General features: G+C 34.6%; 1 protein-coding gene and 1 long non-coding RNA gene across 3 annotated transcripts in view; one reads left to right on the top strand and one right to left on the bottom strand.

The window, feature by feature from the left end:
- The window catches only part of LOC128921869 (uncharacterized), a 103723-nt gene that overhangs the window by 44994 nt on the left and 35217 nt on the right, over nt 1-23512 (top strand). The window lies entirely within an intron of this gene.
- On the bottom strand, nt 7028-22622 carry LOC105210607 (T-box transcription factor TBX1). 2 transcript variants are annotated; one of them, XM_011181670.3, is made up of 8 exons: nt 21207-22622; nt 16010-16302; nt 15704-15933; nt 15446-15602; nt 13830-13991; nt 11077-11144; nt 9761-9915; nt 7028-8052 (listed from the first exon to the last, which is right to left on the bottom strand). In XM_011181670.3, the coding sequence occupies exons 1-8, from the start codon at nt 21400-21402 to the stop codon at nt 7250-7252; spliced, it is 2064 nt and encodes a 687-aa protein (XP_011179972.1). In that variant the 5' UTR covers nt 21403-22622; the 3' UTR covers nt 7028-7249. The 2 variants fall into 2 exon arrangements, with proteins under 2 accessions (XP_011179972.1, XP_011179974.1); XM_011181672.3 differs by having other exon boundaries at nt 7028-8049; nt 21207-22621.

Below are 23512 nucleotides of genomic sequence, written 5' to 3'. Positions count from 1 at the left end.
CTTTGGTTGGTTTAAATTTTGAGGGTCCACGTAAGATCAGGTATTAACTTTTGAGTGTCCACGTGAGTGTAGCTTTGTCACATTTTGAATGGTCAGATTGGTCAAGAGTGATCAGATTTGTTAACGTTTTGAGGAGTCACATGAGATCAGGTTAGTTTTCATTTCGAGAGTTTAGATTTTTTAACGTTTTGAGTGGCCATGTGAGGTTAGGTTTGATTACATTTTGATTGGTGACGTAGAATCAGAAAATTTGAGGCTCCACGTGAGTTCTGATTTGTTTACATTTTTAGAGGTCGTGTTAGATTCTGTTTGTTTCCTTTGGAGGGGTCAACTAACGGCAAGGAGTTTTTGTAATAATTTTATGGAGTTAAAGAAATCATGTTGCGGATCTCGCGAGGTAAAGTTAGGGATCACGTCAGGCCAACATACACTAGATATTTTTGAATTTTTAATGTGCAACGTTAGGTGAACAAAACTATTATACTCTAAGCGACATGTTGCGAGAGAGTATAAAGTGTACTCAGAGACAATCAAATTAAGTCTATTATACCCAATGGAATATCAACCATATCAAAAAAACCTTACTAGCACAATGCCTTAAAATTTCAATGACATGTGAAATTAGCTATCCAAAATGACACTGGCGCACCACAAAAACAATTCCACGACAACATGTAAAATCAAACTCCTTCACTCAAATCCGTTATGCAGATAATGACAAAAACGGGTCAATGCTAAACGTCAAAGGGAGCAATGTGACACCGATGCTGGCTGTAAAACCATCAACCAGAAGGACATTTTTGGGCAAACCCGAACGCACAACCGAAAAGATTTACTGCTTACAAGTTCAATTCATTTAGAATCGATAAACCGTGCACAATTTACCGAGAGACCTACCGCACGCATGTTGCTGTGCAGTGGCAGTGGAGCAGTGCGGCATCGGCGGCGGTGGCACGATCGACCCATAGACGAATTTCATAGGACAGCGGAGAGGCAGTGACAAACGTAACAACACCAGCGCCAACTAAAACAACAACAATGCCTAATAACGGTGACATCTTGAAGTGTTAGGGGAAATATGTGACTGCATGTGTGTGTTTGTGTTTGCCTGAAACGTGTGGCGCAATTCAAGTGGCTCAAGTGATCTGTGATCTGTGGCACTTGAAAGATGCTACACGTTGCCGAGCGAAAGTAGATTTTGTGATTTTAGTTTCTTTTTTTTTTGGTGTCATCAGATCTTTGTTTTGGCATTTTCGAATATGATACCAAAGCGTTATTTGTGTGACAAATGAGACGAGGTAAAACAAACAAATCTGTTTACACTCGAATTGCGATTTATGGCTAACTGGTACGAGTATATAAAATCACTTTCAGTTCGCCATTCAGCGTTTGTCTGTTGCATGTATAGATTCTATTATATATTGATGTGTTGCTCTTTACTTTGGCACTTACTATTTTGTTTGTTTTAGGCGTTTGAAAAATTTCAGCGGATATGAGGACGGCCGAACAGTCTATATGTTTTGCCGACAAACGCCGCCGTAGATCAATAGGAAGCTAATGTAATAAATAATTTCTGTTCGTTGTTGTTTTTGGCGTGTAGTAAGAATTATGTAACTTCTAAGTCTTTAATCCGTTTACCAGTTGCTGTCCTTAAAAGTTAGTTTTTTTTTTGTGAAAAATGTAGACTAATTAACCAGAGTTTAATGTTTGAACTTTTTATCATTATTTCAAATTGCACACATTTCAAAAATATCTTTCACCTCAAATCTAAATTTGAATGAATGCTTGTATTGCTTTATTCCCTTGTCTATGTTTCAAAAATTGCCGTTACTAATGATTTAGCTGTCATCTTCGGAAATGTCACGCCAACACAAGGTTGATGCGCTTCACGTTTGTTTTCTGAAGTGCTGTATATAATCGAATTTCACGTACAGTTAATCATTTTGTTGATTTTTATAAATAAGTATTTTCCTAAATACATACAAATATTTTAGTCTACACGTAGTATTTAATAGACATATTTCAGCTGGGATTGAGCTTTAAAATCTTTTTTTTATCTTCGTAAATTGCCGTTATAACATAAAAGTACTCTCAATTTTCGAAGAAATATAGAGATAACACATTTTATTGAAGAAACGTGTATTTATTATTCAAAATACCGAACTTCAAATTCCGTAAATTTTTACATTCGAGCCTGAAAATTAGGTCTCCGTGTCGGTGATTATCTCCGTATTTGAGTCAAATTTCTGCCCGGCGAGTGACTTTTCCGAAGCTGTTGCTTCATATTCATTGGTTATTCGTTTTCATGTGGTGGGTCCCAAACCCTATGCACAACCGAATAAGCGGGATTCGCCTTCTCACTTTAGCTCGCCTCCAAACGGATGTCTGTTGGCTACCTAGAGGATACTTGCCGGAAGTCGTGAGCTGCTTGAGCCACATGCAAAATAATCCTTCCTGGCCACTCCCAAGTGAATGGCAGCCAGAATCTTTCCTCACTTACGTGAATTTCTACATATGACTATATCCTCCAACGCAGAATCACTCTTGCCAACAGGTGCTACTATGGACTGAGTAGGCAATTGAAAAGTAAAGTCCTCTCTCGACGAACAAAAACTAAACTCTACAAGTTCCTCATCATTCCCGTCCTACTTTATGGTGCAGAAGCGTGGACGGTAGCAACATCCGATGAGACGGCACTAGGACTTTTCGAGAGAAAGGTTTTTCGGAAGATTTATGGTCCCTTAAGCATTGGCAACGGCGAATACCGCAGAAGATGGAATGATGTGTTGTATGTGTTGTTCGGCGACATAGACATAGTCCAGCGAATAAAAAGACAGCGGCTACGCTGGCTAGGTCATGTTGTTCGAATGGACGAAAGTGCCCCAGCTCTGAAAGTTTTCGATGCAGTACCCGCTGGTGGAAGCCGAGGAAGAGGGAGACCTCCACTCCGATGGAAGGACCAGGTGGAGAAAGACCTGTCTTCACTTGGTATTACCAATTGGCGCCAAACTGCCAAAAGGAGAGATGCGTGGCGCGCTGTTGTGGACTCGGCGATAACCGCGTAAGCGGTGTCTACGCCAGTCAAGAAGAAGAAGAGTGACTTGAGTTTCCAGCCTAATTCAGTCGTGACGATATTTGAGGCTTCTTCTGATCTGGTTCGCCAAGTAAAGTCCGCCGTTTCGACTTGACTTCTTGATTTCTAGTGTGCACCAAGAGATTCATATGTACATACATCGGGGACGGTCACGAAATGTCTCAGATACACCTTCGGATTGCTTTTAAATAGCGTCAAATATCTCTGTGAAGTGCTTGATTTCTGATGTGACCACCAATCTCGTCGATAGGTTTCTAATGCTCAATGTTTTGTAAAAGATCTGACACAGGCGCTCTTTACAGTTGTCCATTGTCTGAGATATCCGATTATATCGGGACCCTTCATTCGTTGGTCTACCAATACCAGACTTTTGTCACGTAATCGAAGAGAAGAGTCACGGTAACAATATCCAAGCGATGATTTCACTGTGCGATTGTCGTCAAAAAAAAAACCAATTACCGACCGATATTGCTCTTCTACCATTTTTATGAATACGTGTATTTCCATCTTTTGATCCAAAATCCAAATCGAAGAATCGTCCATGGATAAAAGTATTTGAGTTAACTGAGAGTTTCAAATATCTAACCTTAGTAGAAGTAAGCAAGAATTGTATATTCTAAAATGGAATCATAATATTTTGAATAAAATTAGTAATGTCATTATGTTACAGACCTGTGTGAGACTACACAAGCACCGTCGAACACGAGCATGTATTTTTCAGACTGAATACCCTATGAATTTACAAAATTTGAAAAAAAAACTTTTCGATATGGAAGCTGTGAATAGACTTCAGCAAGAAAATAATTTTAAAAACTTTGAAAAATCCTTTGTTTTAATAAAAAGGTCACAACTTCATAGTAGGGATTCGTTAACAAAAAATTAAACAGAAATTCAAATGACGCTCCGATTTATTCAAAATCACCGCAATCCATGTACTCAAGTGTAAAACAAGAAACATATACTACATATTAATATTTATTACACCTATGAATACACAAATTTATTTTTTCCCTTTCTAAAAGAAACCATTTAATTATACCACTTCCTACATACCATAAGTAAATATTTGTTTATCTTCCGCATTTTCACTGCGTCTGCCTAATACAACTTGTTTCTTTTTTAATAGAAAACAATTCGTAGGTTCTTCTGTTCTATGCTATTATTCACTACAATCCAATATGAATACCTACGCACGTACTCGGACTAGTATGTAATTGTTGCACATGGCGCACCTGCAGCCCAGCCAATGCGGATTTTATGTCTGTGTTTCTTTCTTTATAATTATAAACAATGGCGAAAAGGTAAACTTTGTAATGAAAATAGCCATAAATTTACTTGCGTTTAAGTATTTTTTGTTTGCTTCAAGTGCAAAGCACCAATAGTGATTGCTTATTCAGCCATTTTTGGTAAAATGTACGGTATGAAGGCATGTGTGTGTTTGTTCGAAAACAAAATGGTGGCATCGTTTAGAAATTTTAAGATTTCAATAATAAGTTTTGTAACAGTGGTAAATCTCTTGCCGCCTCCATTCCCATATAATATCTACGACTGTCGCATTCCTAGAGTACGTGACGATCATTTTGTGTATCGGTGATCGAATCTCGATCGAAAATTAATCCGAAATTATATACCTATAACAGCTTTTCTAACAGCCTACAGTTTTCGCCATTCAGAAAGCAATACCGAAAAGAAAAAAATATATTTCGGCAATGTTTAATATTCTCAACAAACACGTTAATCATTTTGAAACGGCTTGAAAACTACTTCAACTTTATGGGATAACGCTGCCGTTACACGGGAAAGAACTTGCTTTCAAGTTGATCACACGAACTAATTGTCAAAATTTACTTAAATTGTAAGCCATGAGGAATGCTGCAAGCAACTTGGTATTCAATTATTGTTACAGAGATGCCGTCGTCAAGAAAACTGCTTCCATTTATACACTGTTTGTGTACAATTTCGTAAAAGCGAATATTCACTTATTCCAACTTTATTCGTAATTAATTTTAATACTTGTAATTTGAAAATTGGAGAACTCTGCACTCAGCTGATCACCAACTTGAAATAATTTTTGCTCGCATAAATTATAGCAAGATGGGTTTCAAGTTCGGAAAGTGAGAGTGTGGTAGTGAATAAATTTGAGTGTGTGGCAACTTGAAAGCAATTTCTTGAACGTGTAACGTCCGGGTAACTTCAAATATCAAGAGTAACTCAAAGAAATAAATAATAAGCTCCAAGGAGTAAGCAGCAATTCCTTTCTTGTCTTATTTTTTTCGGAATAGTTGATATCTCTATTAGCTTGTGTGAAAAGCAATTTATTGTCTTTAGATTGAAATTCTTTTAAATGAACAGTCTGTCTTAAGCCAGTGTTTAGTGGTCAATGTTCTGTATCGTTCTCTTATTGGATCTCTTCTTATAGATATTCGATATGGAAATTATTTGTTTTTAAACCCTGAACAGTTTGTCACGAGGTTTGTAACACCCAGAAGGAAGCGTCGGAGGCCCTACAATGTATATATATAAATGATCAGTATGTTGAACTGAGTCGATTTAGCCATGTCCGTCATTCTGTCTGTCTGTATATATACCAACTCGTCCTTCAGTTTTTAAGATATCGTTTTGAAATTTTGCAGATGTTATTTTCTCTTCAATAAGCTGCTCATTTGTCGGAACCGACGATATCGGATCACTATATCATATAGCTGCCATACAAACTGAACGATCGGAATCAAGGGCTTGTATGGAAAACTTCGGCATTTTACTACATATCTTCATGAAATTTGGTGTGAGTTATTGCTCATAGAAATAATTTAATCTCCGAAAAAATTGTTCAGATCGGTTAGTAAAATGTTTTCTTTGTTTTTACATACTTTTTCTTACGTCTTCAGATTTGCTTAAACACATACATAGTTACTAAAAGAAATGCACCTGTGAAGGGTATATTAGCTTCGGTACAGCCGAAGTTAACGTTTTTTCTTGTTTTATTAACGATTCCAAATTATCTTTTATATCGGGAAAGTACTTTTTTGTTTTCCGGAATCAATGTGATTGTTCCCTTAGATCGCTGATGAATTAAGAAAATATACCAAAATGTGTACGAATTTTTACCCAGAATAAAAAAATATATTTTTCCTAAATGGTGTTGTATATTGTTACAAGACTGTACAACACTCGGCTGGATATAGGACGAAACTAAATTTTTATTTCCTTTTCAGAGATCTCCTATTGAGTTTGTATTTTAAGCTTGATCGGAAATTGTTAAACACCATTGAAAATCTAGATTATATCCATATTTTGAATTTTTTTGTAGTTAACTGTATCCTGTCATTGAAAATAAAATTTTTGGAACTTCGAAGCCAAATGTTTCGATTTTGCATGTTAACTTCGAAAATCGTAGAAAAGATGTTTCTTATGACTCAATCTCCCGGAGAAAAATAACTTTGGTTCAATACTCAGAAAAAAGTCGATTTTGCCGTATAGATTTTTTAGACGTTTGACTTCCTTCTTTTATGATATGTATATTTTTAATTGTTTAAAACATGTTGAAAAAACCTTAAAAGAAAGCTAGTGACTTTCACAGTGTTTTTCACTAGTTTCGTAAAATGGTCGTTTGTCAACTTTTCGAAAGCTCTACGTGCTACGTCTGACCGCACCTTAACCTCTTATATATAGGTACTCACAAGGGAAAAAAATAATAAACGATTTGTGTTTTTATATATGTATGTATTAATTTATTTATTTAATTTCTTAATCTATACAAATGTCATATTTACAATAAAATTTTTGGCTCCTTAGATCACTAGATTATTATACAGCATATGGCAAACAAAAATTAATACCTCGGTAATTGAACTAAAAATAAATTATAAATTTGATAAACACATAATTCAAATAAATTAACTAATTGCATAAACATGAAATTACACTGCTTGAGTTGCACGATTTCTGACTGATTAACTACTTACGATATATTGCGCAAAAAATATGTAATTATTTTAATACATAAATTCAACAAACTAATACTTTCCTTTGAGTGCAAACAAAACTTACTACAAATTATGGATTAATATTATTCTCATTTAATTGCACTTAAAAATAAAATATTTGACTTTTCATATATTGACTTTTTCCGCTGTACGATGCACAGCAAAGTATTTATCTCGGCACCAAATCAATATAACCATTGGGACGCATCATTTGATGCGGCGACCCATAGAACGATTGATAGCTACTGATGCCGTAAGCATTTGCCGCGGCCGCTGCCGTGGCCATCGCTGTTGGGCTGCCAGCCGTCGAGGCGGGCGACTGACGCATGTGACCCGTCACCTTCAGCTTGTCATAGGGATTCCCATAGCCGCTGTGATAGTGCTGATGATGATAGATCGCGCCAAAATTACTGTTCTCACTGGCGTATGGCTGTGCAATCGACGAGTAAATATTCGCGGCCATCACCTGTGAGTGTGACACATGCGACTGCGTTACCGCCGTCGACATCATCTGGCTCTGCGCGGCTGCGGCGGCGGCACTGAAGTGTGCGTGATGTGTGTGCGTCGTTGGCATGAGACCGCCAGCATTGGTTGCACTGCTGCTGCCACCATTGTGTGCAGCGTGCGCATAAGCGCTGGTTACACCACTCACACCGGTGGCTGTTGTCGTATTCGCGCTCGCTGCAGTGTGATCCAGCTTCGGTGAGATGCTGTGCTGACCGTGATTATGATGGTGAGCATGAGGATTGTGCAGGTGGTGGTGACCACCTCCATTTGGTGTTGGTGGCATTAAACCGTTATTCATATGTCCATTTACGCTGCTACTGCTGCCGCCACTGGAGAGACATTGCTGATAGCCCAGCAATTCTGGTGATGTATTGGCAGCGATTGCGGCGCTGGGCGAATCGTTTACTGGCTGAATCACATGTGCGGAGATCAATGCGTTCTGTTGGTTTTCCAATTCGGCGACTGCTGCAAGACAAGAAAATTGGTGAACAGTGCGTCGAACATGTGGGGGAAAAATTAATTATGAATTGTGTTAAATGCAAGTGTTGATAGATTTACGAAGACGCGCTGAGTGTTTTACTGTCAGGGGGGAATATACTCATTTAGTACTGGTATATTGGCAGAAATATATTACGAAAATGCGCGCATTGTAATAAATACGCAATGCGTTTTTCTATTTTTCTTCTTACACTAGGGTGGGACGAAGTTTGCTAGTATTGATAATGAGAATTTCTATTATTTCTTTTTTAATATTGGAATTTTTATTAAAATTATTAATACCAAAGATCAAATTCGGAGAGCTATTTCTTATAGCAATAGACTGATAGGGACAGCAAACGACCCCATATATTTCCGCTCTTTTGACATTTCTCTTCAGTAAGGTTTGCCATTTCATCATGAAAAGATATACGATCCAACAACTAGTCGAAATTATTAAAGTTTACAACCGAAATTCGAGGTCAGTGGTCTCAAAAAAAGTGGTCTAGTGGAAAAATTTGAATCCACAGGCACAGCACAAAATGTTCCCGTGCCAGTGAGACAAAGACGTGTTCGTAGTGTCGAGAATATTGCTGCCGCTAGCGCATCGATTAAGGAAGACCCAAATCAGTCTCTCACACAACGTTCTCAAGCGTTGGAGATCTCTGTGACGTCGTTACAATTAACGCAAGGACTGTAGCCGCTTGACCACCAGAATCGTCGTATGTTCGTGAATTGGGCTGAGCAACAACTTTAAAATGATCCGGATTTCATCGAAAAATCATCTTCCTCGATAAGGCTCATTTTTGGTTGAATGGCTTCGTCAATAAGCAAAATATGCCTTATTGTTCTGGCAGCAATCGTCCTGTACTCAATGAGACACCATTGCATCTCGAAAAAACTACGGTTTGGCGCGGTTTATGGGCCGGCGGCGTCATTGGGTCGTACTTCCATGATGATCAAGACCGGCACGTTACTGAGAATGAGAATTGCTACCGCTCAATAATAACCGGATGTTTTTGGTCCGAATTGTATGATATGGACTTCGACAATATGTGGTTCCTACAGGATGGCGCCGCTAGCCACACAGCGATTTATAGAAAACCAAGTTTGTAGAGCGTGTTATCTCACGAAATGGGCCAGTCAATTGGTCGCGTTAGACTATTTCTTGTGGGGCAACGACAAGTCTATACTCTATGCCACCGAACCAGCGACGATTGATGCACTTCGTACGAATATAGAACGTGAAATTGCAGCAGTTTTGGCCGATTTATACTTGAAAACCATCGAAAATTGAGTTCAGGATCTAGACTTCTGCAGGCATGCCCGTGATGTTGCATACATAATGGCATCGAATGTACTTTCACAGGAATAAAATTTTGAAATCCCATATCGTTTTTTTTTAATTTCTAGCGCTCTTATTGAAAAACCCTTTAAAATTAAAGGCTACTTGTGCTATTTCTAAATCTAAAACTTTTCCCATAAGGGTCGTCCATTTAAGTTCCTTGAAATATAATATAATACATGAAAAATTAAAGTAAAATTGAATATTTAAGCAGAGCACTGATTTCATTTCTCACAAAGAAGAACAAAAAAAAATGAAAATAATACTAACCAAAACGATAAAATTCTATACCACCCCAATGCAAGTACATACTTAAATTGTTATTATAAAATTCCTCTGATTTGGACTTACCTAAATTTACATCCTTACTGTTGGCCTTCAATTGTTGTTGCTGAATGTGCTGTTGATGTTGCTGCTGCTGGTGGTGATGATGCTGGGCATTGTGTTGCTTCATTCTAGCCTGACTTTCTTGGCTCATCTGGGACATGCCCATAGATCCACCAGTGCTATAAATAAAAACGAAATAATAATAACAATTGATGTAAATAATGGCAAGGTTATCGAAACAATTTTTTTTTTTTAATTTCATAAATATTAATTACGATTTTTTTTAAAGAGTTAAAATACAAGTTTGTGGTGTAAAATATGATTTATATTAATTTTTGCGCGTTTTTTTTAATTTCAACCTTTTTTGGATTTCTCTTTTTGGGTGAAATGATTTTTTTTTTGCTTACAATCGTATAAATATATAGCTCAAATTGTTTTTTGAGAATTTTTTATGAAATAAAAAATAAGAATTTTGTTATCTTTTTTGTTTACTTCACTGCCAAGTACCCTAATTTTAACCTCTATCAATCAACTTCTCTCTGCCGCTACTTTAACTCGCACACACACTGTCTGCATCAATTGAAATTTGAAAATTTGTTTATATTTGTCCTCAAAAAATGTTACAATCCCAGCGCTTCTTCCTATTCATATTCACAACAAAACATATCGAACTCTACTTCTAATCCAAGCAAATGCATTGCGCATATTTTTTTGGGAGTTTTAAGTGTTTTGATGTACGATTTTTTTAACTACAAAAAAACAAAAATTCCTCTGTATTTCTTGGAATTACTTAAGACTTGTTTACATAAATAGATATTTATAAAAGAAGCTACATTTAAAAAATATGATGAGTCTGATTTTGAAAATGATTTGTTTGATTTAGATCTCAGTGTTTTATTTATATTGCCACGCACGCCCTTCTCACCCACATAGCCCATATGATGTATAACTGTATGTTGGCGCACGGTGCCAAAGAACATGTTGCACGATGCCCTTTTCGGCGTTGCACTAATCCTCTGGCCCGGCGTCGTCAATGTGTCTGTTGTTTCGTCGTGTTTTGTTCTCGTATTTAATATGTAATTGGGTCAAGTTATCAACACAAAACAAAAATCATATCATAAACAATGTTTTATTGCGAGAAAATTATGTGCTCAAATGTTATAAATGTGCCCGATTACATATTTACATACATAAAGCAGCATCAGTCTCATAATTTCCGCATTTTATGCGCACAAGAATACAAGTATTTTACTCTTCTCTCTTGCATGTACATATCTTTAAAACTGCCTGTTGACACTTCGTTTTAACATATTTTATATTTAAATAAATCAAGTACTTACACATCATTAGTTCCATCATCACGAAAACCTTTGGCGAAGGGATTACTGACAATTTTCAATTGAGTAACCTGAAATGAAATAAAAAGAATACAGTGTGTTTTAAAAGTGGGTGAACTATTGCTGAAACATATGGTCTATACATATGTAATCATTCTAATTGTATAAAGTTTTGTCAAATTAGTGCTTGACATTAAATATTTTTCTTTAATTGAACATCTCCTATACAAAATTTTAAACTGTTTGGAAATTGTCGGAATATTCACGATCTTTATTGAAACGTCTTGATGCGAGATACTGTATTTTCTTTAAGATATTGACTCAATCATTTGACAGTTGTAGAGGCTTTGTTAATAGATATTGAGAGTTAACTGACGATAGATCTAAGAAAGGAACTGTTTTCAAAGGGAATTCATTACAGTATTCATTACACTCTTTAGTGTTAGATAAATGGTTTTAAATGAGCATAGATGTGTGTGTGATACCCATGTCGTAGACAAATCTGAACAAGTAGTAGTGTTATGAATCTCAGAATTACAATCAGAGGTATCAGGAATATAGTTTGTAAAGACCGACCGATTAATCGGCCTTGGTATCGGCATCGGCATCGGCCATATTTGGCCGATTCTTTCTGCTTCTTTCGGATTACACTAAAATACATTTTTTTTACTTTTTTGATTTTTTTAAGCATCAAATTTGAATTCTTCTTCATAACTAGGAGAGTCCATTTTTAAAAGTTCGCCATAGACAGGATCACGTAATAATCATTTGGTGCTGTCCTGGACTATAAGGTGCATGCAAAAGAACATGCCAAACAAGCTTCCAAAATTTCTATCGAGTCACTATCACTATGTAACGCCTTTCACACCTTTCATAAATGACAAAAGTCATCTCTTTGAAAATAATGGATTATTTTTACTAGACCCACTATTGCCAATGTTCGAAGACATTAATGTTCATATTTGCCCTTGAGGGAATAAATGGACTATTTTCAATATTTTTTTTCTATGTAAACATTTATTTATATAATTGAAACTGTTTTCTGTCTTATAGCTACATATTTAAAGAATAATTTCTGAAATTTTCAAAAAAAAAAGTATTAAAATGAAAAACACAAAAATAAGTGTTCTAGGTAAAACCATAAACTCGTGCTTGAACGAAGGAAAGATAAAAAAACTAAAAATTGGAATTTTGGCAGACATTTTAGTTTTTTTTTTTTAAGTTGTAATTAAAAATAAAATAAAATCCTTCGTTCAAGCACGAGTAAATTGTATCTCGAACACCTGTGCAAAATTTCATCAAGATCGGTTGAGTAGTTTTCGAGAACATTTGACAACCGACTTTGAAAACATGGTTCCGAGAAAAACGTGTTTAAGTTTAGGCAGAGGAAATATAATTTTCAATTTTAACAATTTCTTATGGCTTAAAGATGAATGCTAAAGAAAGATACTATTCACTATAAGATAGTGTCAAAAAGGGATTCATCAAATTAAATGACATTAACATTTGTCGATTCCAATAAAAATCTTAAGACTGTGAGGCTTTCAAATTTTTCGGAGGAAAAATATTTATGTATTATATGAAAAAGTGGGCGGCTAGAATTTTCAAAAATATAAAGAACTATTGAGCACTATTATATTGTTATCTGGGGAATTAATTCTCAAAAACAAGCTGAAAAATTAGGTGTAGTCGCCCAACTGTAATTCTATTTGGTATTTGGTGTTTTGTATGACTTCAGCATAGAACATAATAAATACTTTATACGGGGAAACGAATCTTAGTTCTTTCGTCGGACTTCTTTAGCTTGGATTTTTTTTGATAGACCAACATCATAGTTTGACCGTGTGACAAAATTCAACATTTGAAAGGATCGTTATTTCGTAACACGTTTACTAACGTTTGACACTGACATCATAAAATTCCCAAACTACTCCAGATTTCAAAATGGACATGGTTTTATGTTTAATTTAATAATTTAAAGGCATTATTTTTTTATTACAAAAATTATATAAACGAGAACGATAGCAAAGTGTGAACGAGTGATTGGTTGTCTTAAAAATTCCTAATCGTTTATACATACATACAATAAACTTGAGTGGTGTATACATATTTGATATATAATCTATAGAAAAATATGTACATATGTATGCATGAAGCCCAAACTAGAAGAATGTGTGTGTTTCAAATTATCGAAATAATGATTGCAATAAATTATTCCGCACAATAAGTAAGCCAAATAGTAAAAAAGAACCAGCAAAAAGCAACAACACATGTAGAAATAGAAATAATAATTGTATGAATGGCTAAAACATATGTTGCCAATGGCTTCCGCAGGCGATTCGCGGCGCTTAAAAGTATGCACACATGCGAGTATAAAAATATAGTCATTGAAAAAATAGAACTTGAAGAATTCAAATATTTTTGAATCGCGCAAGGATGGACGAGAAATTTGATGAAAATATTTTAGCGCATTTAAGATACAAACATATTAAAGTAAAATTTAATCGCTCAAAACAAAAGGTCTAGTGTAACTGTTTAAATTTTATCTAAAAAGTCTAGTCCCTAGAGTCTCTTTGAATAAATTTATTTCGTCGTCGAAGTAAAATCACATTAATATTTCAATATAAAATATCAGTGTACCTCTAGACATTTTTGGAATAATTTTTGAGAGCTTCTTAACGTAAGAAATGCGATATTTCGGTGTAATGAGTTCATTGCTTAAATTTCATATACAAATTATGATAAATTTCACTTACACGTTGATTCTGATAGGCAGTGACGGCTGTAAATGATGTCTCCGGGAAGATGAATGTGCGGAAGTGGCTCGAATGCTCATTCTCGTCCAATGAATTATTTTTCGGTGGCAGGTAAACGATGTGAAAACGTGGCTGGTATCGGTGCATGGAATTTAATATTATCTGAAATTATAGGAAATAAGAATTTATTATTAAAAAATTGTTTGTGGGGAATATTAAATTTGAGCACTAAAAAATAATGAAATTGTATTAGTAGTAGCTTAAGGGCAATGTGTAGATCCTTATGTCAAGAGAAATAGCAATTTAGTTTCATTAATTTATTGCTTGAACGAACCATTTGAAAGTCAATCGGACGGACTGAATAATTATACAGTAAGAACAGACGTCATCAAATTCGTTAGACTTGAACTACGGGATGATAGGAAACGTATTCATAGAAATCCAAAGTGGGGACCATCAGTATATGAGACTAATGAACTGTGTATTTTGTTTCGATTCCTGTATTGGCAAAGTCTTATATTACACTGTTTCAAATCGAATTAAGGGAGGTCTTGGGAATACTGCATATCACATTTAGTTCGAATCGGTAAACGGCCAGTTGTAAGCAAAACCGTTATATACGAAGTAGGCGTTGGATATTATTAGATGTCTCTAGGGTAAAGCACTGGTTGATTAAATCGATTTTTTTTTATATCGATCTTGGACATTTGTGTCAACATTTACCCAACAAAATATTTGTAGAGATCTGTTTGCATCCCAAACTTATTCTCAACCAAAAAGGTCACTTTTTGAGCCGAATTCTCGACATTTGCGGGAAGTTTTGCTTTTTTTTAATTCCAAGAAAAGTGCGGCTGAGACTCATCGACATTTGTAACCGTTTTTATACAAAAAAAAACTAAATTTACAAAAAAACGGCGGAAGCAAAGTTGTAGATCTAATACTAGATCTTTTGACATTCCGATCGCAGGATCGAGCTATTGTTTTCATTGATTTTGGCAGAGTAATTCGTTTAATTTGGATTACTGCCGCTTTTTGGGCATGGTAATCACCCCATGTTACTTATTTAAAAGACCGTTCAAACATCCGTTAGTCAAGTTACTGTGGTATGAATTGGCTATATATTGACTTTTCTTCTTTCTATTTTCCTTCTAATGAGTCATAAACCGTTGGGCATATTCCAAAAAATTTAATATGCAAATAAATATTCATCGAAAGTGTTAAGAATAAATCAATAAACTATTTGGCTTTCAACACGCAAGGCGCACTTGCCCGCAAAATAATCAAACAATTGCTATCGACTACACTAATTTTCCTAAACGATTTTTATTTCCATTACAAACAAATTTATTTTCGTATGCTCTCCGCACATTTTTAGCGTGTTTATTTGTTTTCGCAGAATTGTGTGCAAAATTCGTACGAGTATGTGATTGAAATTCCAGTTCACCATAGCTTCAACTATGCGGAAAACAAATGGTTGTCAGCCATTAAATCGTGGCGGGCGAATGTGTGCGACCCAAGCAACAGAAGGCGCATAAATCTTTCAAAGCCTCTCAAGAAATATTTACAAATTGCACATGCGTATGTATGTGTCTTTAGTTATGTACGGTGGCACTTACATGTCCATTTTCATCCAGTTGATTATTGGTCAATTTGAGTTTGTCAAATAAAATGATTTGTTTCATCCAATTAGCACCTGGCGCTGGTGAATCGGGGTGTACGTGTATGCGTGGCGGGGAGATGGGATCCGCTTTGCCAGCGACTACCCAACTTGAACTGTAATTATGTATATAAAATTGAAAATTATTTATTAGAAATTATGCTGTTAATGTGCTTGCAACAGTCTTCTCAACTTTCACTTTCGTAACGTTACTCACTTGTGGAATGCATAGCGATAGCGTTTGTCATCGACTGGCACAAAGTCCATCATCATTATATAGGTCGCTTGCGGATCCAGTCCACCGATGCGCACCTGAAATGTTGGAAACATGCGTCGTCCAGTCTTGGTGACTATCATCTCAGTGCCTTGTTCGTGGAACTTGTCCCACAAAGCCTTCGTTTCTAGCACGACCACAGCCTGTGCCAGCGTTGGATGCATAGGTTCCTCCTGTTTGTTGTTGGAAATTGAAAACCTATTACTTGTTCGTTCGTTCACACATCGTTACAATTTAATCGACACTTACGCTTTTGCTGTTATTGTTGTTGTTATTTGCTGTCGCATCCTTTTTGTTGCTCTTATATTTTTTGCCTTGTGTTGTTGTAATACTGTTGTTGCCATTCTCGTTGCCATTGCTATAACTAGTGTTGTTATTATTGTTGTTGTTGCTGCTATCTGAACAACTGCTGCCCGTGTTGCTGCTAATACTATTGCCACCACTGCTATTGTTGCTCTGCGTCTCTAAGTCGGTCATTTTGGCATCGATGTGCTCGAGCGGCTTGTATGAACTGCGATCTTTGCCAGCGGTTTGTATGCAAGCTGGTTTAAACAAAATATTAATTATTATAATAAATTTAATTTTTTTTTTAATTTTATTTTTCACTATTTTTTAAATTAATTAATTTTTTTTAATATTTTAAAGCTAATCTTATATTGTATCTATTTTTAACAACGTTACGATTTCTCATTCAAAAATATCTGATAATGACTCTTTATATAGCAGAGAAAATCTTAGCCCAATCGACAATCATGTTTCCAACCAATTTTATCCTATATAGATGCAGATGCAGACGCAGTACTTTCATACCTCAGACGATAATCAATCTCTTCCTCAGCATTGACATTCGAGCTCTGTCAATGTCGATATATCGGTTTGATCACTTTTTATAAGCATAAAATATTCTATTTCTATAAAACATGTAGATAATTGTTTGGAGGAGAGATATCAACTCATCTTTCACATTAATATAGGAATAAGATCTGTTGTTATCTGTAATTATCATGCCTTCTGATATAGTTTTAGATACTATCCCATCTCTCTAAACTAACTCCACCTCATTCAAAATCTAAGTTAAATCTAACGAGATGAAGCATTTTTTGGGCCTTATTGGGGAACATATAAGCTGACTTTAGTGTGTTGCCTTTCCATCGGAAGCCATATTTCAAATTTGCTTTTAACCAACTGATTTGTCAGAAGTTAACAATTTCTGTTTTGAAAACCATTGCTGGTTTGAATTTATTGTGCTTCCAATATAACTAGTGATTTGGAACTAGGGTAACTGTTGCAATAGGGTTTCGAGAAGTATACTTAATAGAGAACATAGATATAATATAAGAGTGACATAAATCATTAGATCACTATCCAGATCGCCAGATCGTAAGATCGCTGTAAACTTGCGAGTTAACTCTCCAAAGCTTGTAACGACGACAAAATCGACAGACTGAAGGAACCGTGTTCACATTCGAGGGATTGTAGATATTCGTTCTATATAAAGCCTAGGTCTCTAACTTTTTCTTATTCCATGAAAAAATCTCACTCAACATTATCTCGGCAGAGACCTATAACTTGTCCTTGGAAACTTGGATTTATAGTTCATATAACATTGATTCAAAAGTAACATTTTATGGAGGTGGATCAATCTTATCGATTTTGTAAACCATGAAACTTTCTTTTTTTTGTTTAAATTTCTCTATAGATAACATTTACAAACTATATATATAGACTCAGAATATTTTTTAAGATTCTATTACTTTTTGTCTCAAGTACTTTTTTCGTCCCTTCTGTACTCCCAGATAATTATTTACTATTGTTAGTTTCTTTTTTATGTTGGACAGAAAAACAATTAGCTGTGCCAAGTGCTAATTGATTTTCGAATTCATTAATTTCGATTTAAAAATAAAAGTATCGAAAAAAACCGACGCCAAGTAAATACGGCAAAATGACACCAAAATTGTCGTAAACACAACCAACTGTTGTAATGACGCTGTAAATGTAATTCACGACTCTAGCTAGATGAACAACAATTTAAAATAAGGACAATCGAGAGAAACATTCCAATGCCGTGTTCGCGACAATTAATGGTTTGCCGACCTGTTCGGTACAGAGGTCAACTTGTGGGGCTTTCCCGCTTTATACGCACGTATATTTGTTGACTGAGGAGCAAGCACTGCGTAAGGATAGCAACTGTATGAGACGAAAATATCTATATGTATATGTAAAATGGTAAAATGTTCTTTGAAACTTGCTGTATACACATTATTTTTTAACTAAAATCGAGAGTCGTTGTTTGGTGTTTGTCCGATTGATTTTGATGGATTGTATGCATTCAAAATTTCTAAAAAGATTTGGCATCATATTTTTTAAGTTAATACCCAAATAATGTGCCAAAACAACCCACATGTGGTACTAAAACTACCTCACATACATAAAACTTGGCACAAGTGTGTCAATCGTCGCCTTTCACAACTTGACTCGGTGCGACGGTGTCGCTCAGAGACTATATACAAATGTGCATATGTATATTTCATAGCTATAGCTGTTCGGAATACAAACGAGTGCCCCGTCTGATAATTAGATTTGCGAAAATCACTCCAATTCATCATATAACACATACACACGTCTGCATCCCCTCCCCCAACTCGCTTTGAATGCAACACTTTCTTGTGTAGCACCGCTGTCAGCTATGAAAAACCAATGCAGAACCACAGCAATACATACTTGAGAGAATGTACCACCTTCGCGTCACTTGTTTTCTGCCTCTAATTTGTCGTATTTATGGGCGACAAATCAGACATTCAACATGTTGATGTCTTCTTTAACAATCGCGATCACACGCATGCCAAATTATACTTTTATAGTTCGCATCTATACAAATTTGTGAGTGCGTGCGTGCGTGTGTTTTTGATCGTCCTCCTTTAAATTCTATACGTTCGTACCGCTTAAAGTGATATAAATCAGAGAAATACATATATTACAAACGTAAACATAAACATTCGCTCTCTGATGCTGGCAATTTATGTTGAACATTGCAAAACATTTTTTAAAAATGATTTATGTATTTAATTGTAGCGCAGCAGAAAGTGAAATTCCAACAACAAAAAGGGTTTGTAGTCGGCACCAGTGTTTTTGTTTTTAATGGTCTATCGGTGGTAGCATATTTTTGCATCTGTTGAGTGAGTAAATGTGTACATAGATTCATCAACAGGAATTTTGAAAGATCGCAGAATTCTTTCGATCATCTTTGTAAATATGAAAATTGTATTATGATGATGCTAGTAAAAATACAATTGATTTAATTAAAACACAAAAATAGGTTAGCGTCGGTAATAAATTGGTGAGATGCGTAGTATCATTGAGGTGGTTCTAGTTTAGTCTAACCATAGTTAGAAGTTACTAGTTTTTTTTTTAAGGATATACTCTATAGAGAATGCAAAATTTTTAATTATCCTAAAATATTTAGTGCGTATTGTGATAATCTCCTCACAAATTCACCATATTTTGAGACGATTTTGAAAAAAAAAAAATAAATGAATCGTCATCGGCATGCTCATCATCTAATGAATTTCTTTCGTATTAAATTATTAAAAAATAAATAATGTTTCCTCTGCATTTTCAGCAGTTTTAAAGGTTATTATAAAGAAATGTGATTTTGTAAGAGTTCGGATAAATATTAATAACTACAATTCTGGGTATACAAATATTTAAATGTGCTTCCTAATTTACTAAATTTTATTTAAACTTTTCGAACAATTTTTTAGGAACAATTTTTTTTTTGCTATATATTATATGTACCTCGTAAACTTAGTGAGAATGAAAAATAGGTTTGATGCAATGTGAAATAACGCAATTGTCCAAAGTCTGTTTAGAAACCTGTGATAGTATAGTATCTATAAGAGAATTTTTGCCATATATATAATGAAGAAATTTTCGTGTTAGCTAGATTTTATTTTAATCTTATATTGTCCTATACAAATCGTCCAGACCAATTAAAGCATTACGTTACCAGAATATCTTCATTTGAAATTGTTCTTATAAACTATATTTTTTTTTCAGAAATAACGGAAGATATCATACAACATGTATATTAAGCTTTTACTACATCATTCCAAAAATATATGTATGATAAAGTTTGCACCGTTTGAGGATGTAAAATTCAAAAATTAAAGACGACATGTTAATATTAGAAACAATTAACATCTAGTTGATTTAAAATTCTAATTAAAATCGCTTGTCTTAAGGGGTTAGGGTAGTCAGAATTTTCAAAAAATCTTAAAAATATGCTATAAATATATATATAATATGTTAACTATGTTTTTTGAACTGGTGACGACTGTAACTTGAAAACCGCTCGGTAGATTTTAATGAAATTTCTACAGCTTTTAGAATGCATAATAAACTCAGGCCTGAACGAAACAAATATAGATTTCACAAATATAGATTTTTTAAGACCAATTAACTGTTGATTTTTTCCTGAAAATCTAGAAAAATATTATCTGAGTCCGCCATTTTGTTAATTTTTGAAAAAAGGGCCATAATTATCTATTTATAAAACAAATTTTTTTATCCGATTGATTTTAGATGAATCTCCAATGACTTATGATTGTCACCGCAAGAATATTTTTTTAAAACTGCGTCAACACAGACAGCTATAACTTATTATTTTTTTTGTTTTCAAATTTTCATGACTTTAAGTCAAAACTTTGTACAATAATGCCATATTATTACTTATGTAAAATAACATGATTTAATAGCAAAAAAAATTACTGAAAATTCTAATTTTTTCGTGTCTCTGGCTATCCCTAACCCCTAAAACAATATAAAGAATTTGAATATATTTGTAATAAAAACCGTACAGAAACTATATGTTTAGTGTCCTTTATAGTACTGTTTGCCTAACTCATAATGATTAAGGGGCTTTATCAGAGTGAAAGGTGTAAGTCGTATCTTTAATAATTTTTAATGTCAGCGTTCTAAAGAGCGACCGATTGCTGGCATAAACAGCTATAGTTGAAACTGAATATGCCAATATGGCTTTTATTTTTGATCCCAAAAAACGAGTTTTTCCGGAACTAAACCATTTTGTTAATTTTTGATATTTTTCAAAAATCTAAGGTCACTATATTGAAAATACTTTCAACTTTAATAACCTCTTTGAATTTTTTTGTTTTAGTTACTAAGTTGACCAGTATCATGTCAACAATTGGGCAACTTCTTTGACACCTCCGAAGTCAGCAAATAAATCCTTTAAAAAATCTTAAAATATATCTGAAAATATAGCCCATAAAAAACACATGGTAGTACCAGACATTCCATATTGCATCGATCCGTATAAAATTACATAATTTACCTTAAAAATTATTACCATATACAGTATCTACTAAATCTAATGTTCATTATTTCAAAAATCACTTTATTAATTTAAAATTTCATATTTCTTATGCACCTTCGATCTGTTTCATCGGGCTGAGTCCTCCGGTGTATGGAGCTGCCCAATAATCTGTTGTATAGCAACCATAGTCTGCAATGTTGGTACTCAAACCACCGTTATCCATAAACGACATTGTGGAAACCATAGCGCTGGCACACTCGTTGGGTCCCATAAAATTCGTCACGGGTCGTCGATAAATAGCCTGATGCATAACAAAACTAGGAGTTCCGAATGTAAACAATGAAAAAAGCTGTTTTACACCAACTGTAGGTTGCACTAGTCAGCTTACACTTTTTAACAAATGATTGCAATTCAATCTGTTTATACAAAATTTACTAAATTTTATTTGATTTCATATCAATTGCTTGTTTTCAATAATTTTCACACTTAGTTTTTCGCGCACTTGTCAAATTATGTATAACAAAATTTCACTGATCTTGGGTGCGAATGATGGTATGTAAAGAATGAAATCGAGAGTAAATCATTTCACACAGAAATCACAATAAAAATGTCGAAAACGGAATTTGCCAATTACACTTAGCTTATCATTGTTTGATTTTTCTTTTTAATTTTTTATTGTACAACACATTTGTTTGTTGCAAGCGAAATGTCTAAAGGTGTTGAAAAGTTTCGCGATCTCAAAATAACTCGACTTCTTGGACGGCACGGTAAAATAGATTCAGCGTACGCTGAACTTGCGGTAATTTATTATTATTGCTATTTTTTTAGAACTAGAGATCATTCGCACAATTTGTCTGAACTTCGTATTTTTGATTTTTTTGGCGCGTACTGTAATAGATCTCTACAATCGCAATTAATCTTTAATGTGAAATTGTATGCGATCAATCAGATAACACTTCTTACAAACACAAATTAGTAGAAATCACTACAAAGCCAACATATCCATCACACCCGTTTCACACGACCACCGTTGAAGTGTCGATGATTGTTGTGGCGCTATCGACTTGCGAATTGTATCTTGACACTCTTGTTTTCAGCGCGTTCACCTCTTTAGCACCGCAATTAAACTTTCAACTAGTCACACCGCGTTAAGCGCGAAATGATGGAATCGCTTCTATGGCGCTTCAACAATGTTGAGCCATTCGTTTGACACCTTGTCGACGATATGAATTCAGAAGAAAGCAAACAAAATATATTTAACCGAAAGTTCTGCGATTAGTTTGCGGCGCGAAGAAAAATTCAATATGTCTACGTATAGCGGAAGTTCCGTGTCAAGTGTCCGGTTTTGCGTAATGAAATTTCCGATTTCACTTTCCGCATTCACAATGCGCTCTGTGTAACGAGTTATAGCAGAATAACGGCACTATTGTTGCAGAATCAGATTAAAAGGCGATGCGCTGCGCACAACTCGACTGTTTTTCAGCTGCGTTAAATCGACTGAATGATCCCCATCTGAACATCTTTACATAAACCAATGATCGCAGTTCTCAAACGCTGTGTAGCCCACAGCCATACACACACACACGAGATACTCTTCTGGGTGTCTATTTATATTTACATATGAAATGTGTTCTTGGAGTCGAGGGATCGGTGCGTTGCGGTGCAATCTTACGTTGCTTCTTCGCTTGTTCAAAATGTATTTAGTGTGTTTTGACTTTTCAACACTTTTCGGTTGGTTAAAATTTCTGAACCAATCAGCGGATCGATACTGCAATTGGTGACTTTCATTTGCGTCGGCGCTGTTTAGAGACATAGAGAGAGTTTATTTTGAAGGAAAAAACAAATTGGAAACAGGTGTCTCCAGATAAGTGATATTATTAATATTAATAGAAGAACTATAATATTTTAACTATTCAACAAGTTAATATTCTAATTGTAATAATGGTTATAAGTATATTACTATAGTAATAGTATTATTTTTAAATTCAGAAATTAACAAAATATATATATATGTTTTTGGAAATAATGTAGTTTTATCATAGTATTTCCTAATTACTCTCAAAATTACTTATTTTCATACATTTTAGTCCTGTATCATTTAAATTTAAATTTAGACATGAGGACGTTTTATATATAGTATCTAAATCTTATTTGTTTTCATATTCATTTTAGTTTCATAGCATTTAAAGCGTATTTTTAATTCAAATTATATTATTTTAAGAATTCTTCCGATTCAAAAGAGAATAATTAACTCCAATATTAGTTTGACACAGGAAGTCATGTATTTTGGTGAAGTCAATACAGTTCAAAAATCCATTTTTATGGTACTATATTCTCTAAAAATTTCAAATCGATCCGAGTAAAATTCTAAGATATAGACCCTTTGACCATAATTTCCAAAAAAACTGTTTATATAAGTA

The sequence above is a fragment of the Zeugodacus cucurbitae genome, chromosome 5, assembly GCF_028554725.1.
Source record: "Zeugodacus cucurbitae isolate PBARC_wt_2022May chromosome 5, idZeuCucr1.2, whole genome shotgun sequence".
Classification (NCBI taxonomy): domain Eukaryota; kingdom Metazoa; phylum Arthropoda; class Insecta; order Diptera; family Tephritidae; genus Zeugodacus; species Zeugodacus cucurbitae.
This window is presented reverse-complemented; position numbering and strand designations above follow the sequence as displayed.

What these genes read in the sequence shown, in the direction of transcription:
- LOC105210607 (XM_011181670.3), bottom strand. Translation starts at nt 21,402, where the DNA reads ATGCATCAGGCTATTTATCGACGACCCGTGACGAATTTTATGGGACCC. An exon ending in CCCGATGAAACAGATCGAAG is followed by an intron (nt 16,303 to 21,206) that starts GTGCATAAGAAA and finishes TGTTTAAACCAG; the next exon opens with CTTGCATACAAACCGCTGGC. An exon ending in CAGTAAGGATGTAAATTTAG is followed by an intron (nt 8,053 to 9,760) that starts GTAAGTCCAAAT and finishes CTTGTCTTGCAG; the next exon opens with CAGTCGCCGAATTGGAAAAC.